Source organism: Amblyomma americanum, chromosome 2, assembly GCF_052857255.1.
Source record: "Amblyomma americanum isolate KBUSLIRL-KWMA chromosome 2, ASM5285725v1, whole genome shotgun sequence".
In the NCBI taxonomy this organism is placed as follows: domain Eukaryota; kingdom Metazoa; phylum Arthropoda; class Arachnida; order Ixodida; family Ixodidae; genus Amblyomma; species Amblyomma americanum.
In genome coordinates, this window is record NC_135498.1 from 39,456,965 (window position 1) to 39,474,017 (window position 17,053).

The 17,053-nt window shown below is 47.0% G+C and overlaps 1 protein-coding gene across 5 annotated transcripts in view; it reads left to right on the forward strand.

Moving 5' to 3' along the window:
• Positions 1–17,053, forward strand: part of LOC144121052 (uncharacterized) — a 173,026-nt gene that overhangs the window by 51,121 nt on the left and 104,852 nt on the right. For all 5 annotated transcript variants that reach the window (XM_077653973.1, XM_077653974.1, XM_077653972.1 and 2 more), the window contains exons 2-3: positions 5,701–6,026; positions 9,839–10,004. In XM_077653973.1, the coding sequence (XP_077510099.1) occupies positions 5,794–6,026; positions 9,839–10,004 (399 nt within the window). In that variant the 5' untranslated portion in view covers positions 5,701–5,793. The remainder of the gene's footprint in view (positions 1–5,700; positions 6,027–9,838; positions 10,005–17,053) is intronic.

Here is a 17,053-nt window from a genome sequence, read left to right on the forward strand (position 1 = left end):
TCACAAACCGCGTAAACGTGCTACTGAAGTTCGGAGCAATTCCATAGCGGTCCTTATGCCAATTTGTACTGACAGAAAAAGAACAGTTCCCGCTTTATGTCTTTTTTTTGGCGGTATCAAAAACCAGCGCTTGTTGTGCCATGTTATGAGACTGAGTGTTTCTTTGTTAGTGGTCGCATGAAATGTACTACCAGTTAAATTATTTTTAGACTTGCTGTGGCTGGCAACAATGAACAAGCATCTTAAGCAGCGCAGCATGTACAGGCAGCGCCATTTGCCATTGGTCCTTATTTCCTCGAGCTTCCCTTCAGGAAGTACTCACGGTAACGTCTAGTGCTTGCACACTCACAATATTCGCACATTCCCACTACCCGATGTTCATCAACGAGACGAGACACTGTCCAAGCGAAGACTCCAGCAGCTATGGACGTCCACGTCAGGCAGCGCTGGGAAGACACAAAGACTATATGGAATGAAGGAAGATGCTGGGAGATTAACCCTAATAGAATCCGGACGGCTGCTGGACGTCGGTGAAAAGGGATTAAGAGATGAAAAGATAATGGGACGCGGGAGAGACTGGGAGATAAGCGGATGCCGATCTCGCTCAAGGGGAAAACGGCACTGTCAGCGAGGGAAGACGTAAGTGAGGGGATAAAAGAGAAGACATTGTGTCACTCACGGTAGCCGGGCTGAAACAGCAGAAGGGATCTGCGCGTTCAGCGGTCCGGTCCTCAGGGGAGGGGTTTACCAGGCATCGTGGAACCACGGCAGGGTTGGGTCGAAGTCTGAAGCTAGCCGAAATACTGAGGTCGAACGACTTGGAGAAATATTCAAGGTGTACAGCTCTTTCTTTCCATATTTTATTTTTCGTTGTTGCCTCATCTGTCACTCTGAAACTAATTTAACATGCAGTATGAAGCCGAGTACATCAAACCGTAGCGCCACCAATTCTTACTAGAAGGTTTTTCCTTTTCACTTTCCGAGTGTCTGGTGGGAATACATGTAGGTCTCTACTAAAAAACCCGGCTAAATAATGCGAACTACTCCTCATATGCTAATCATCAAACGGATGCTAATGAATACTCATCATTATTCAAGACCAACCATTTTTGTCAAAACAAACTCTCATAAGTACGCTTTCTTTCCGCGCGTAGTTTTGAATTATCTCCCAGTTGATGCTTTTGAGTCCAATGCTTTTACGGAAATGTTGCAAAAGTCATTTTAGTCGATTCTAGACTGAACCAGATGTCTCTGTTTTAATGCCTTGTTGGAAAAGATGCGTTTGCCACCAGGGCCGACTAGACTGAACTAATTAATACGCTCGTGTCTGTCGGCAGGCTCCAGGGGCAACTTTGTGTGAGATTACGTTCTCTTATGTGACCTCTCTGTTCTTAATTTGTGGCTTGATCTCCTTATTCCTTTAAAATATGACGTTTGCGCCGTTTTTTGCAAGCTTTTGTAAAATAAAAGACTAAAATTTTTAATACCCATGTATGGAAATTGAGTAAAAATCTCCATATACTCCTCGCAACGAGAGACATAATTAAAAAAACACGAAGAAGAAAATGAAACGACCACACACAAAATTGTGTGTATACCGGGGCACACGGGGGTGGCAGGGAACCAAGAGGCCGGCAGGATAGCTCGAGGATACAATACTTTCCGAGCATCCGAGGAGACCACAGAACTCGTGCCAGCACACAAGGAATACTCGGCCATACTACAAACTACAGAAAAAGAAGAATCCAATATCTTCCTCCGCACAAATCTCTCTACAGATAGGAAGCTGTCACTTGGAGACAGTTAGAGACAGGATCTTTCCCAAACCTACACATCCTAAACAAAATGCACACTACCATATACGCGGACAAATGTCCATGGTGTGACGAAAAACCCAGAGTATATCACATCACATGGGCCTGTCAAAACATACACGCGGTCCCCAAATACAAAACCCGAGTGCGGAGCAATGGGAGAGACTGCTGTCCAGCGACCGCTGTGAAGACCAACAAGGTATAGTATGGCGAGCTCAACGGGCGGCAGTGGCTAGCGGAGCCCTGGACTGAGGGCAGCCTACCATTGATTAAATGTGGACGAGCTCGACAGAGAAGACTCCTGGGGATTCAACCAAGGAGAGAACATCTCTGAAGATGCCCCAAAACCGCAGAGTATAATAAAGTTTCCTCCTCCTCCTCCTCCTCCTCCTCCTCCTCCTCCTCCTCCTCCTCGAGGAAGGTACTTTGAGAATACACGGCCTTCAACTCCATTCTATCATCTTATTTAAATGTTTTGCAATTCGTACAACCGTAAACATTCAATAAAACATTTTGCTGGGCGAGTTGGTTCATTTTGCTCGAGGGGATGCTTGTCGCGCTACAAGCATCCCCTCGAGCAACCGTAAACATATCCGCGAATAAAGCCCGATGTTAACTAAAATACTTAAATTTTTATCCAATTATTTCGAAGCCGTCCACAAAAGACACTCTCTTCCAGTCCCTTGTCCCAACCCCTCCTTTGTATCTTCCCTTATGGCGCGATTGAGGTGTCCACAGCAAATGAAACAGTTATTGCGCCTTTTACTTTCCAATTCCTTTCTTTCAACATTTCTTTTAAACCGAAGGCTTTACTACGCCATGTTCAGCGAGTTTCGCCGACTACGTCGCTTTCACCTACGGCGACCATCAGCCGGTCCGGAGCTGCGCCGAAACCGATGAAGAGCGAGAGCTTCGAAAGCAAAGAAAAGGCGCATAACTGGCCCGCTGGGACAGTGGGCACCTCAGTCGCGCTTTAAGCTACGTGGCAGTAGTGACAGATGTGCGCTGCATGCGTTGGTATTGACAACGTTGCGGCAGAAGCGCGGCATTGAAGCTTAAGGCCCTCGGCGTTCATTTTGTTCATTGGCGCTAGAGTCCGATTAATATGAGAGTAAGGGCGCATAACTGGCTCTTTTGGTCAGTGTACGCCTCAATCGTGCTTTGAGGTACGTAGCGGTGGTGAGAGAGATGTGGGCTGCATGCGTTAGCGCTGACAACGTTGTGGCATACACGCGGCACTGCAGCAATAGGCCGCAGTGTTCATTGGGTGAGCAACCTCTCGCGATTAACCATTAACTGAAAATTGGTTTTTGAGGAAAGGAAATGACGCAGTAACTGTCTCACATGTATATGTGGACACCATAAGCGCGCCGTAAAGGGACGGAAGGATGGATGGATGGATGGATGGATGGATGGATGGATGGATGGATGGATGGATGGATGGATGGATGGATGGATGGATGGATGGATGGATGGATGGATGGAAAAACTTTATTTTCGTCAGAACGCATGTGTGGAAGATTCCGTGCTAGATGGCCATTAACCCATGGCTGACGGCAACTTGATTGGCCCACTCCACGGCACTGGTCTGGACGACTGGGTCTGAGCTGGCCAACACAGCCTCCCGCTGCTCGAGAGAAGGATCACGCATAAAATCTGCCGGTGGCGGCGCTGTACGCAGTAAGCTCGCGTACGCATCTCTTACTGCGTTGCGTACGCTGTAAAGCGTGTAAACACGACATTTTTAGTTTGCCGCGCCGTAGCCTCCCTGAAGGGCACGTCTAAGCAGTAGCGCCATCTAGTGACAAGACGTCAAAGCACATCAACGCTGGGTAGCAGAAATTTTGATCCGTAATTACTGGTAACGGAGGTGGCTACATTCCGAGCATTTCTTTTTGTTCCAAGAAGAAAGCCTAAGCAAATAGAAGAAAATGTAAAAAGTGACTAAAAGGAAGAGAAGTGTTTCGCCGGATGTCGTTGCTACGAGGCAAACACAGTGCATTTAGCTAATCCTAACAGCTTGAAAATTGCCATATTATCTGAAAAACAGGGGCTAGTTATCGTTTATACCTCTACGTATGGGCGAGAGAGTGCGAAAAAAAGCTAATCGCTAACATTTGAGCGAGCTATCCCGTCGAAGAATGCAGCGGCGACATGTATTTATTTCGAAGCAGGTGAGCTGAGAGCCGCCATCTTGTCAAACCCATCCCGTAATGTGCCCGTCGCGCGCGCACGCAACGAAACGATACGTGCGTACGTACGCAATCGGCCCAGCGGTACCTAACGTTCTGCGCATGCGCACTCGCGACCCGCAACACTACTGCGTACGTTGGCCTGTTTCGTACGGCCAACCTTTATAAAAGTGTTGCCAGTTCCTGACACCATCTGCATTCCGGCTGAATGTCCTTGTAGATTTTGCTTAACACCTATGACGAAGATTGCAGACGAGATCGTTCAACCCATGCGCCGTAAGGGAAGGGGTAAAGGAGGGAGTGAAAGAAGAATGGAAGAAAGAGGTGCCGTAGTGGAGGGCTCCGAAATAATTTCGACCACCTGGGGATCTTTAACGTGCACTGACATTGCACAGCACACGGGCGCCATCTGCGTTTCGGCTCCATCGAAACGCGATCGCCGCGGTCGTGTTCCAACCCGGGTACTCCGGCTCAGTAGACGAGCGCCTTAACCACTGAGCCACCGTGGCGGGTAACTATTTAACTGCCACCTGCCAGTGTGTCAGGTTGGACGCGCTGCCTATCCAGTGTCCGGAACGCACACAACGTTACATACTCCAAGCCGCGTCTAGTTGCCCGATACACCACAGCTTTCGCTCTCTAACCGTGTCCAACAGTATACTTAAACCGCAGCTAATTTTTGTTGTGCTGTTAATGTGAGGTTATAACTCTGTGAGATAATTGTCAACGTACTGTACTGATTGTTCTTTCCCAATTATCACTTGGAGTAGTAGTTATAGTATTTGTAAATAGAATAGCTCACGTGGATCCAATATCCTTGAGAATCGCTGCGCAACGATGTGAAGCAGCGCATTGATATGTTTATTTTAAAAGCAGCATAAGCATTAAGTTTTTTGGGTTTTAGGAGTCGGTTAATCTGGCTTCAGAAACGTGGCTTGCTGGGCAAGTTGGTGCATTACGCTTGACGGGCGAAGCAGTTTACGCTGGATTCGCCCATCAAACATAGATTGCTCTTTGCGTGTTGTAACTACAACTTGTAACTACGTAAATAGCATCGTTTTGAGCTGCAGACTGAATTTAATGTGCCAAAGCTGCGTCTTGGTTATTCTGACAGCAAGTGGTTGTTTACGTCCATTGACATCGCACAGCACGCTCACTATTACATTGTCCGCATGTAAATAATGCAGTCGACGCGGGTAGAAATAAAGCCCGTCAACCCGGTATCAGCAGCACCACAGCGCCTATCGCTACAGTGTTACAGCCGCAAGCAATTAAATCCTAGGTTAAACACAATATCAAGGCCGGAACAAACACTTTCATCCGCGTGAGTGTAATCTATACTGAGTCAGCCTGTCCCATTCTGTGACAGGTACGATATCGGGCGTTGGACATCGCACTGACTTTCTTCACGCATTCTGTATTTTATCTAGAAGCGTGATACTGAAGCTGTTATTAGCACCCCACAAAAATAAACAGGATCAACGCACGAGCAGGTGACGTCGGGTCACAAAATCTTTTATTAAATGAACGCTGAGAAGCGTCTGTCGTCCGCTACCTTCCAGTTGTTCGTCATGTTGCATGTTTGGTGACGCCGTCTATAGGTCGTGAAACTCACGAATACATAAATGCGCACCATGGCCAACTACCGACAGAGAGCCTAATGAAGTGTACTATCTTCCCTTTGTTCGCTCCAGAACGTTCCACTTTGGTGCGGGGGCTCGCCCAGCGGCGGAGTCGGCAGTGGTATCAGCAACAAGCACCATGGCAGCGTCCGCGCGCCGGCCGTCATGGGCCTGAGGTTCCGACGGCTGCGCAGGATGTCAAGCGGAGAGGACGCCATCACGACGCCACCAGCCTCCTCCTGCAACACGCAGCCGCAGGGAGGAGCCGCGCCCAACAATGCCAGCTCGGAGGAGGACGAGGCCAACGACTGCGTGGCCGAACTGTCCCGACCCGTGAGGCCGCTGCCCATCAAGGACGGATATCTGCACGTCCTCTCCGGAGACCACCTCTGGTTCAGGTCAGCTCGCGTGGCAATGTGGCGCACCACTCCACTGTACTGCTTCATCTCCATTCTCCAACGTAGCTAATTTGAGGGCTTTCTGTCGAGTAAACGCAGCAAGCGCCACCTTCGGTGACGTAGTAGGCAGTATTAGAAAACTTCTTACTCCTCCTTGCAAATGAGAAAGTTGTCCAGGGAGTGCGTGGTCTCGACAGTGTGTCATCGGTGGATATGTGACTCAAGTAGGATTAGGGCCCACTTGAATCTAATGTAGACCCAGTGTCCTTGAGCGAGCACTCGGTGTACTCTGAAGGGTGCTGGGTGTTCCCTTGGGAGTGTACCCAGTGCCAGGCCCACCTGCGTCACGTGACGACAGAACGCTAATTGTCGAGAAAGCATGCTCCCCGTAACCTGCATATCCTCTTTGGCTGGTGAATATATGGGCGGCTTTTTTTGTAGCGAGAGCTACACTGGGCTACCAGTCGAGCATTTCGCGGTACATGGGAGAGGAAAGTTGTGCGCATGCGCCGTTACCTTGGCAACCGAAGAGGAGCAAAGTGCGGCGTGCGCTTCGCCGTCGCCACGGCCGCGCGCCCGCTCCACCGTCAAAGCCGAGCGTGACGTCACGCGGATGAGCAATTGTGCGCATGCGCCGATACCATGGTAACCTGAGAGACCCCAAAGCTACGCCTCGTTCTTCGTCGCCGCCTTGCGGCACGCCGCTCTATCACCCGAACCCCGCGTCACATGCGCAGGATTGCGTATAAAAGGCAGAGATATAGTGGGCGTCTGCATCACAACGTTTAACATGCATGCAGAGAAGGAGAGTCCGGCCGCTGCTAAACGGCGGTATAGACGAGAGAAGATTAACTCTTCCGATCCTGAGGTTGTCGCCCGGCAGTTGGCTTGAACCAGAACGCTAGACTTTGTGTGTACGTGAAACAAGGTATCACCGCTGTCAGACATCTCCCTTTGATAGCGCTGAATAATGGTGAAGCCTGCTGTGTTCGGCTTCTGGAAAGCGGAATTATCATCCAAGGAGTCTACGTGGCACCGGGAGCATCTGTCAAGCAGACGATTGATGTGATTGCCACGTGTATACCAAGCTAAGGCAGGCTTCGCCGTTGTGTGTGACTTTCGGTGATTTTAACAGGAAACAATACTCTCTTAGGTCAGTATATGAAAGAAAAGTTTTACTTTAATTTAGCTTCGGGCCCTCACGCCCAGACTACACAATGGGGAACTACTATAGAGCTTGTATACTAAAGAGGCTCTACCAAATCGAAATACTGCATCGACAAAATTGAGACCGCTGCATGCTACTTCGCAGATCATCGGGCAGTCTTCGTCTCTGTCAAGCAAAATGAATAAAAGATGTGTATACCCAGTGTATATCATTGCTACACATACAGTTACCACAACGAGCTCAGCCAGGGAAACATACCTCTCGCTACGTATATCCTTGCATAGCAGAGCTAAGCCATTGCCAATTTTTTTTCGGAAGCAGGTGGTCGCGGAAGTAAACGACATGCCGCCATACCGACCCCATGCACCTGCAGAATTTCTCTGACACAAATATACCGCTCTAAAGAAGGCACAGGTTAAGGCTGCTTGCCACACGTAGTACTGCGGGCATTCCGCTGCTTTACAGAGTAGCTTAGATCAGGCTTTCGCAGAAACATCCAATTAGCGGCAGCGGCCAACCAAAAATCAAGCTGCGTTTAATAAGGGATTGATGATGTGTAGAGCAGTAAATAAAAATAATGACCCGAAATAAGGGCATGTTCTAACATCGAAGCCGTCCTTCAAGTTCGCACTTCGAGGGACTAACAAAAAAAATAAAGTCTAAGAAGAGCAGGACATCAGCGCGGCGAAAGTTACCAAGGCGGACACAAAACTCGGTAAAATATTCCCAGTAGTTTCGTGGTAGTTAACAGCGAATACTATCATCCCGATCGCTAATTTCGTGCTTGTGTGCAAACTTATAGCAACTGTAGGCATACTTTCATACCTCATCTGTCCGAACTGCGATCACAGGGTGCGTTCACATATGAACGCATACACTAATTTAAACTGAAACAACCTGCAGATAGACAGTTTCCGGAACATTCGCCGAGCTTATAAAGCCCACAAATTTCAGTTCGGGATTACAGCCACAGGTGCTCAGGCTTGGTGCAAACATTCTATTTTGTAGTTTAACGTATTGGCGCGCCAACATTGGCAAAAACTGCGAACAGCAAGGTGCAAAGCAACTGCTATCAGAAAAAAAAAGGTTAATTTGCGCTTCATTATGTGCGGCTGGACGAAGGCCTCCTAAGAAAGCCTTGCGACCCCTGTCACACCACAAATCTATAGGGTCATATCGGCAATCGAAAAATAAATGCACAGGAGAACTTAATATGTGATGCGCCAAATCAGCGTTAGCAGTATTTGTTGTACACTTCGCTATTACATTGGTTGCGTTCGCTCTGCGTCTATGAATTTTATTTCGCCCTGGCTTTTCAGGTCCCCGGCAAAGTGCAGCTCTATTGGAAGGAGGCTCCTGAAAGGTGGAGGTGGTAGGTGGGCGGGTCGATGATGGATAATGGAGTGTGAGGTGGGCTGTTTAAGTGCTGGCCATTGACCCATAGGTGGGAATGGCTGCCCGCAGGTGAACCTACTGGACGATGCGCAGAGGAGGAGGTGCACTTTCCGAGCCCGCATGATGCCCGGATGGTGACCCGATCCGAGCCGCCAGGGGCGCTGAGGGGTGGAGGCTTTACACAGTCCACGGCTTCTTCGCCGAAAGAAGGCTATACTGCTAACGCAGTAGGATTCATTTAACACCTAAAAAATAAAGTAGGGTGTAGAATGGCTGTTACTCTGTTGACGACATCATCTGCACAGAAATTACGCGTGTTTTATTGAGAGCAGTATGCCATAAAGTGTTTACACGGGCTTACAGTGCACTGCTGCGGCCTCAATTGGTTTCCTTTCTTCTCAATACCGGCTTGAATTGTTTCGTAGTTTACAGCTGATGATGATTATGGACTTTTATGGCGCAAGGGCATCTATGGCCAAAGAGTTCCATGGTACAAGGTATTTTCGATTACCAAGCATTTCATCCTTGAAAAGCCGCGCACCAGTCCAGGGGAAAGCTTGTACCCATTGTATCACCGGTGGGTACCCGACAGTACTGCGGGTCGAACCCCGCATCTTCCGCATGCGAGGCGGATGCATAACCATTTGGTCACAACTGCGGTAGTTTACAGCTAAAAAAAAAATTTGGTTGTTTCAGGTGGTGTAGAAGTTGAGTACAACAGAACTGCATGGAAGCAGACTTTAAGGAAGTGTTCACCATAGGGGCACATCCCGAAGAGAATATAGTAAAAAGGTAACAGCAGCACAACAAAGCAGGGATGGAGGGTGACAATGTTGACTAGAGATACATGAAGCCCTTTCATAAAGCTAAAACACACTGCAAGCTTGGTAAGGCGTGTGACAATAATGCATGCATATTTCATGACACATCTATGATCCATGATAGCTGGCGATTGCAGCTAGACTGTTATTGTTGGTGATTTGATTTCAATGCTATAAAGGCAGCTTGTCCAAAGAACGTGATGACTAAGGCGTTCTTGGTCACCACGAAGTGAGATTAAAAACCTATTTTCCAAGCCCCCCTGACCAGCCAAACACCACGTATGGGTAAAGCTTCTACCCATTGGGAAACATCTAGAGACATTACTTTGTAGAATTGGGAAGAGAAGGTGATATTAGGTGGGAAAACAAATTTTTGAGAGACAGTGAGAGGACACTAACGAATATTTTGGAACTTTCGGCATTCGCAGGCTGTACGTGGCGTTGCACGCGGAGAAGCTAGACGCATACTACGAGCTCTCGGACAAGGTTCCCGTGATATCGGTCAGCTTGGCCGGCTGCGAGGTGGTGACGCCTGACAAGGTCACCGGATCGGCACCAGGAGAGGTCTGCTTCCCCATACAGCTCGTCAAGAAGGTGAGTCCACCAAAGCGACAGATTCCTTTCCAGCGTCCCTGTGGCATACACAATTTGAACTTCGTTATAACGAAGTTGAAAGGACCCGGCGATTACTTCGTTATAACCGTAGCTTCGTTATAGCCCGTGATGACAGAGCTTCCAAAGGGAATCGTCATTGCTTCGTTGTATTCACTATTTCTTTATAAACCGTTTCATTCTAAAACGACGCTCGACTGTAATGACCGTGATGGTTATTTCTCTACTCTAGTTGATATGTGCGTGTGTGTGTGTGTGCGTGCGGTTCCTTTCGCCGCACAGAAATTAACTGATGGATCCGGAAGACAGAAGACAAGGACTTAGCAGCTAGCGCGCAAGTCTAGCACGCATAGCCCTGTTTTTTACCTTCCTCTAAAAACAATTTCATTATGCATCTTCGTGGTAGAAAAAGGGACGAGCGGCCTTATCGAAAATATCGAAGATAACGCCCCACATGTAACACAAGATCTATAACGCAAAATAGACCGCAGCCAAGTGGTCGATAAAATGAGTTTTGAGCGAATGCTGATGAAATCATTTAATCTACCTTTTGTCAATTTTTAGAGGAAGAAACGAATGAATACGTGACTCAACTAACTGTGATTCGGCTACTCAGCAGAAAACGAGGCGAACTAAACGTTATCAGGAATTTATCACTTATCTCAGCGCCGCGAAATAACATTTCTGAGAGCTAAACAGTGTGCGCCAGTGAAGCCATTCGTCTTTATAAAGAAGGGAATACTTTCCCGTCCAGTGTACTCGTCGAGCATTCACTTTACATAAGCTTCAATGCCCCATCTTCACTTCGCTTGTTTTTCTTATTTTTCATTGGTCCTAAAAAAATTGCCGGCCGCAGCGATGGCTTATTAGTTATGGCACTCGGCTGCTGACCCGAAAAACGCGGGTTCTATCCCGGCCGTGACGGTCGCATTTCCATGGAGGCGAAATGCTAAAGGGCCGCGTACAGCGCGATGTCAGTGCATGTTAAATAACCCCAGGTGGTCGAAATTTCCGCAGCCCTTCACTACGGCGTCCCTCATAGCCTGAGACGCTTTGGGACGTTAAACCCCCCATAACCAAAAACCAAAAAATTGCCTTCTCAACGATAATTGAATGCTTTGTTCTGCCGAATGTCCTCGTCAGCGGAAATTGGATGCGCGCAATTTCTCCGAACTGCAGGTGGGACAAAGACATGTACATCGAAAAGCCCGAAGCAAATTACCCCACCATCCTCGAATTTCACCACATCTGTTTACCTTGTATTGCGTTCCTTGTGTTCGAAAATTGCCCTGCTGTTCAAAAACTACAATAGCTGACGTGGCAGTTCCGTACAGTGCTACACACCTTGAAGAGACGATTAACCGAATACAAAACCATGCGGCACTGTTTAAATTGACGGTGGTGCAACTTTTAGAGCCCAAGAAAGGTTCCTCTATACTAAGATAGCACAAAGGGTAGCAATATTCCGTCTTTTTTGCTGGCTTCCTCGTGACAGCTCCTTTTCTATCTTTCTATGAGAGCTCCCCCAAGGGTCAAAGGTTACCATGGCATGCAAAAATAAGTGCTGGGGTTTTAATGTAGCTAAACCAAACACATGGGCTTAGCCTGATTGGCTCATGGTTGTGCTTTGCGGTGTCGTCGGCATGTTTGGGGACGATACTAGACTCAGGTTAAACTGTGATGGAGGTTAAGCTGATATGACCCCTTCGCGCCGCACACAGAACTTTGTGCGATGTCAGTGCACGTTAAAGATCCCCAGGTGGTCGAAATTATTCCAGAGCCCTCCACTACGGCACATCTTTCATCGTTTCTTCTTGCACTCCCTCCTTTATCCCTTCCCTTACGGCGCGGTTCAGGTGTCCAACGATATATGAGACAGATACTGCGCCATTTATTTTCCCCCTAAGCCAATTATTATTATTATTATTATTATTATTATTATTATTATTATTATTATTATTATTATTATTATTATTATTATTATTATTATTATTATTATTATTACGACCATGTGCAATGCACAGCGCGAGAGTGTGCTGCAGTTTAACACGAGGCGTGATCGGCTGCGGCGATGGCATAGTGCTCTCGCGCAGTGCCCAGCTAAGCTCATCTGCTCGCGCCGCCGCGTGCTTGAATCCTAGTCGCGGCAATATTTATTCCTTTCTGCACCCTCAAGGTCATGGACACCACAAAATTCTCAGTTGGGTTTGACCCCGTGAAGTATGCTTTTGCACTAAAACGCGAAGCTTTGTCGTTCCGTTGCGGCTCAGTTATAATCAGTGCTTGATCTAGGACTTCATTCCGGTCACTAGGTGATCATACCTGCAATCACTCGAGCAGTCGGCTCCGACGCATCTGTGTCTTGCGCGTGGGCTTAAAATTTGCCCTCTGTACGAAAGAAAATAAAAATCGCAGGTAAAGCCTAAAGCCAAGCGATATGTATATCGTGTGGTCACAATGTGTCCTTCAAAGATGTGGGATAGAGAGGTGGAATGGAGAGTAAAGATTAAAGCGCCGAGGACAACGGTAACATGAAACAATGGCGATCGCATCTAAGTGCAGAGGGACGTTTGGCAGAAGACTGCTCTCCTCTCAGCTTAACCACCCGTACCTTCTTTCTCATCGTCCTCTGTTCATTTCGATAGCGCTAGAAGGTTCTTCGGGAAAAAAATATGCGTCGTCGGTCACATACCTCACAGCATCAGAGCTGACGTCAGCAGACAGGAAGTGTCGTCATCATAAAGAAATTGACAACTATACGTTTCGATAGATCTGAATTGTGTCCGTGTCGCCCCTTCTATACACATTTGGGGAAACAACTAACTACAGACGTGTTGGGGTTCGCAAACACAACCATGAAAGAATGACAGCCAACTCGATGTAAAGGCATTGACCGCTTCTAATGTCATTGCATTGCTAACACATAATGTCATTTGGCGTCAATGTGATTTTTTTTTTCATTTTTTTTCTCCGGGGTGTCTAGCGAGAAAAAAAAACTTGGTGAAAACCCGCGGGTCTACAGGGTCATTAAGTGGTCGAGGCGCATCCTCTGTGAATGCAAGCTATCTTGCAGGAGCTGTTTCACGCTACATTAGGTGGAATTAATGGTTTGCCGGATTCTCCTTTGTTGGGCCGGGATAACCACGTTAGTAGGGAGCAGGGGGCGCGGACAAAGGCGCTTCGGCTTTCCCATTACGGAAGCCTTGTACACTGCGCCAGAAGGCTTGTGGCAACACATAACAGTCCCGCCCGCCTAGTCGCGGTAGTGGAAAACATTTGCTTTCATTTATTTATTTCTACATACCTGCAGCGCCGCAGGGCATTATTACTGTGGGATGATACATGAATAATGCTGCAGGCCAGTGTAATATGAAAGCAATATAACAGAAAGAAATGATGGACGATATAGTGTGGTCAGGCCAAATTCGAATTGAGTGTGGCAGCGCTTCGGTTTTCCCTTCGATTTCGAGTCGCGTCACAGAAGTATAGGCGAAATCGTAAACTGGGGACCCTCAGCTGCGCCTTAAGGGAAGGTGAAGGTAAGCGTAATTGGTCATATAAGCCTAATTGGTCATTTATTTATTTGCAGTCATAGATAACTTGGAGTCCCCATGTCCCTCCTGTTCGCTTTGCTAACAACGCTTCCATGAGCAGACCAGAAACCCTTTTAACCCAAACCTTTTTGGTCTGCGCCCTTTCCTTTCGTAGTGTAACACCTCATTCGAACTAACTTTTATGAGTGCTTCTTTGCCAGTTTCGAAGCGCACAGTTCAGTCCGCATATAACTTGAGTGCGAAAAGTTATTTAGGCAGCGTGAGCCGAGGGCATTTGCTAAAACTTTGCTGTTATAATACCAGAAGCGCAAATATTACCTTTTAGCTGCCTACGAGCATACTTCTCTGTAATTGCGTTCGCAAACAATTTAATAATTATCTCTACACAACCCACGCCTTTTTTTTTGTTATTGACTCTTAGGGCAGTCACTATACGGGTTCCATCTCAATGAATCGCCATCATTCCAAATATTTAGGAAAGCAAAAACAAAACAAAGTCGTCGTCCCAAGACCGTCGCACGGCGGGAAAATGAAAGGTCGTGCTTAAGACGTGCCTCGCCTGACACTTTAGGTTTGCGCGGAGCTGCGCCCACCTAACGAGCGAGAGATTACGCGACAACGGAGCCAACACTAATCGTTGGAGCCAAGAACAGCATCGTATACGCACAAAATGACTTGTCACAGGACAGTCGCAAAGCGTCCCAATAAGGAACGACAAATTAAGAATATAACTGTCCGCGTGCAACGGGCGGTCGCGCTGCCAAGCTGACATCAGTTTTCCAACTCGGGCATTAAAAGCTTTATTTCATTGTCGTACAGAATGTCAGGCCACCGACAAATTACTTCGCGCTGTCTTTCTTCATTGTTAACTCTCCTTTGAATGTCAGTGCGTTAAATGTCGATTACGTAAGCGAATTGGAAAGCGCTGATTGTCGCTCGCGCACAAATCACGCAGAAAAACGTCTCATTCAATCCCCTGCGCAGCTTTCCTCAGCTTCTCTTCATTTTTGTCGTTTCAGTTTTATTTTTGTCGTCCGAGAAATGCTGACGTGTGAATTCTTTCGGACACAATTAGCGCTTCCTTTCACCACAGTAGCCCCGCGGGCTGAATTCGCAACAGAATACTGCGCTTACGGACTCTAATTGCTCATGTTTTGTCGCGTTGTTTCATCATTTTATTTGGCAGATGACTTCTCGTGATTCAATGAAGTAAATATTTGAATAAGTCAAGAAATAATGGTCTCTTAGCCCGGCGGCAATATTACAAGAAGGTGAACTTAACGAAACGCAATGGCGTGTTTTGAAAGCTCCCCATAATCGATTACATCTTCCCCTGCACACGTGTACAGATTACATTTCGGCTGATTGAACTCCGGTTATGAAAGATAGTCTTGGCGCAGTTTTTGGTTTTATGAAACAGGCAGTGCTGTCATGCGTCGAACTGTAGAGCCAAACTTTGCATTATGTACACGCGGGAGCATTAACTTTCTTTCGCCTGTAATTTGTGCAAATGGAATCATATATGAGAGTTCCCGTCACTTGTTATTGACCACGGCAACTTCTCCTGCTTAACAGATGCAAGAAAACGTCGGCAGAAAACAGGCCAAAGTTAAATCACTGCTGACGTGGAGCAACGCGCGAAGTCTGCAGGCGGGTTCAAGGACCTGGAATAATGAAGTCTTAACACTTTGAAAAGCACGAGCGCAAGATGTCAAGCACTCTACGGTGTTCAATACTAAATGATCCCGGACAATAATACAAAATATTCTAAACAATTTTTCAGTCAGTCAGTCAGTTTAGCGAGCGTATAATAACGCCCTCTACAAAGCTCTGCTTGAAACCACCACACCACGTATATGATATTCGCGCGTTCTTATTTGGCACGACGTCAAGGCGCGCTGTTTCAAAAACCTCAGTTTCTTAAAAGGTTTCGCAGTCCCAGAAATGCAAATAGCGCCTCGTAATTTACTGCCAAGGGTTAGATATGATGACGTAACAGGGACAGCATTTACACGTGTCTTCCTCTTCATGTGTCATTCATGTTCGTGATCGTGGGGCAGCAGCGTGTGCCTTGAGCCTGGGTGGGTTATACGTACTGTGTTCTCTACAAAGCCTCCCTTTCTCCTCGTCCATCTATCCGTCCAGCACTCGGTGTACCGCCCGTTTCGGAAACGCTACATGAACAGATGTCACGTACTGATCACAGCAAGGGCACTATGGTGGCGGTTAGTGACGCCTTTCATGTCGGCGACGTCCAGAGGTAATGCGAAAAGGTTCCTGCTAACGCGAAGATGTGGCGGTCACGTTTCGTAATATAAGGAACAATGATTTTTTTACGCAAGCTAGCTTGAGATAAGCAGAGTCCTTCTGTTATTTTTTCACTTACGCTTTAGCAACTTCAGAGGCTGTGATTTTACTGCTAATTTCTACGTTGAAAAGAGGGCAGAAATCATATTTTTTTACTTACATTTAGAACACTGTTGGTCAATCGGACTGTTTTTATTAATTAAAGGCACCATGAATACTCGTTGCACTACGATGCATTGGCAACCTATTTTCACAATTTCGCTATCACAGGCAGGTTGCACAAACATGCTCTTTTTCTAATGTGTTTCATTTTCATATATTAAGATTCTTTCTCTAGGCACATGATGACATGCTTTCGCGGAAATTTCATATCTATACTATATTCTTCTATACCTTAATTTTCCACTTTTTCTCGTTGTGAAAAACGAGAGCTGGAGAGCTGGCGAGAACCTCAAGCGCACAATGACATCGAAGCGACCGTGGCTATCGTGGAGTAGACTGGAACAGCGCAGTGGGGCTAATAAGACATCATGTCAAAACTTGTTTTCTGAGAGATCGCTTCTTACAGATACTGTTGGACTTTATCCTGAAGTGCAGCCGAAATTTCGATAAAAATAATTAAGGGTTCCCAATGACCAACCATTATTTAATGAGACCTTTCTTCAAAAGTAAAGTATAATAGCTGGTGGGCGACTTGCGGTGTTTTCGGAGGAAGTTGGATTCAACGCAATACTAATCAATAACTCTGTGGGAGGGCAGAGAATGGCAAAATATGGCGCATGACCAGGAAACGAAAAGCGATGCACATAATAAATTCCAGCTACAAACCTTGAGTTGAGTAGAGTTGAGTGGTTGTAAACTACCGGTGGGATTAGCCTTGCAGTTACTGCCGGCAATTGCTCCACCGTAGCGACACTTAAATAGAAATCACAGAAACACTGTCCGCAAAAACCCAAATAGACACTCCTGAGGTCACCATGAGGAGGCCAAATCCGTGTCCTGCAGGTAAAGTAGAAGAAGGCGAGAAGCATCCCTTCTACTCGACTGGCTCCCGCGCGGGAAAACAATGTCGTGAAGAGAACTGTGAGGAACTCCTGCCTTCTTGAGGGATCCGAATAACACAGCCCGTTCCGCGTTGTACAAAGTACAGCACAAGAGGTAATGTTCTAT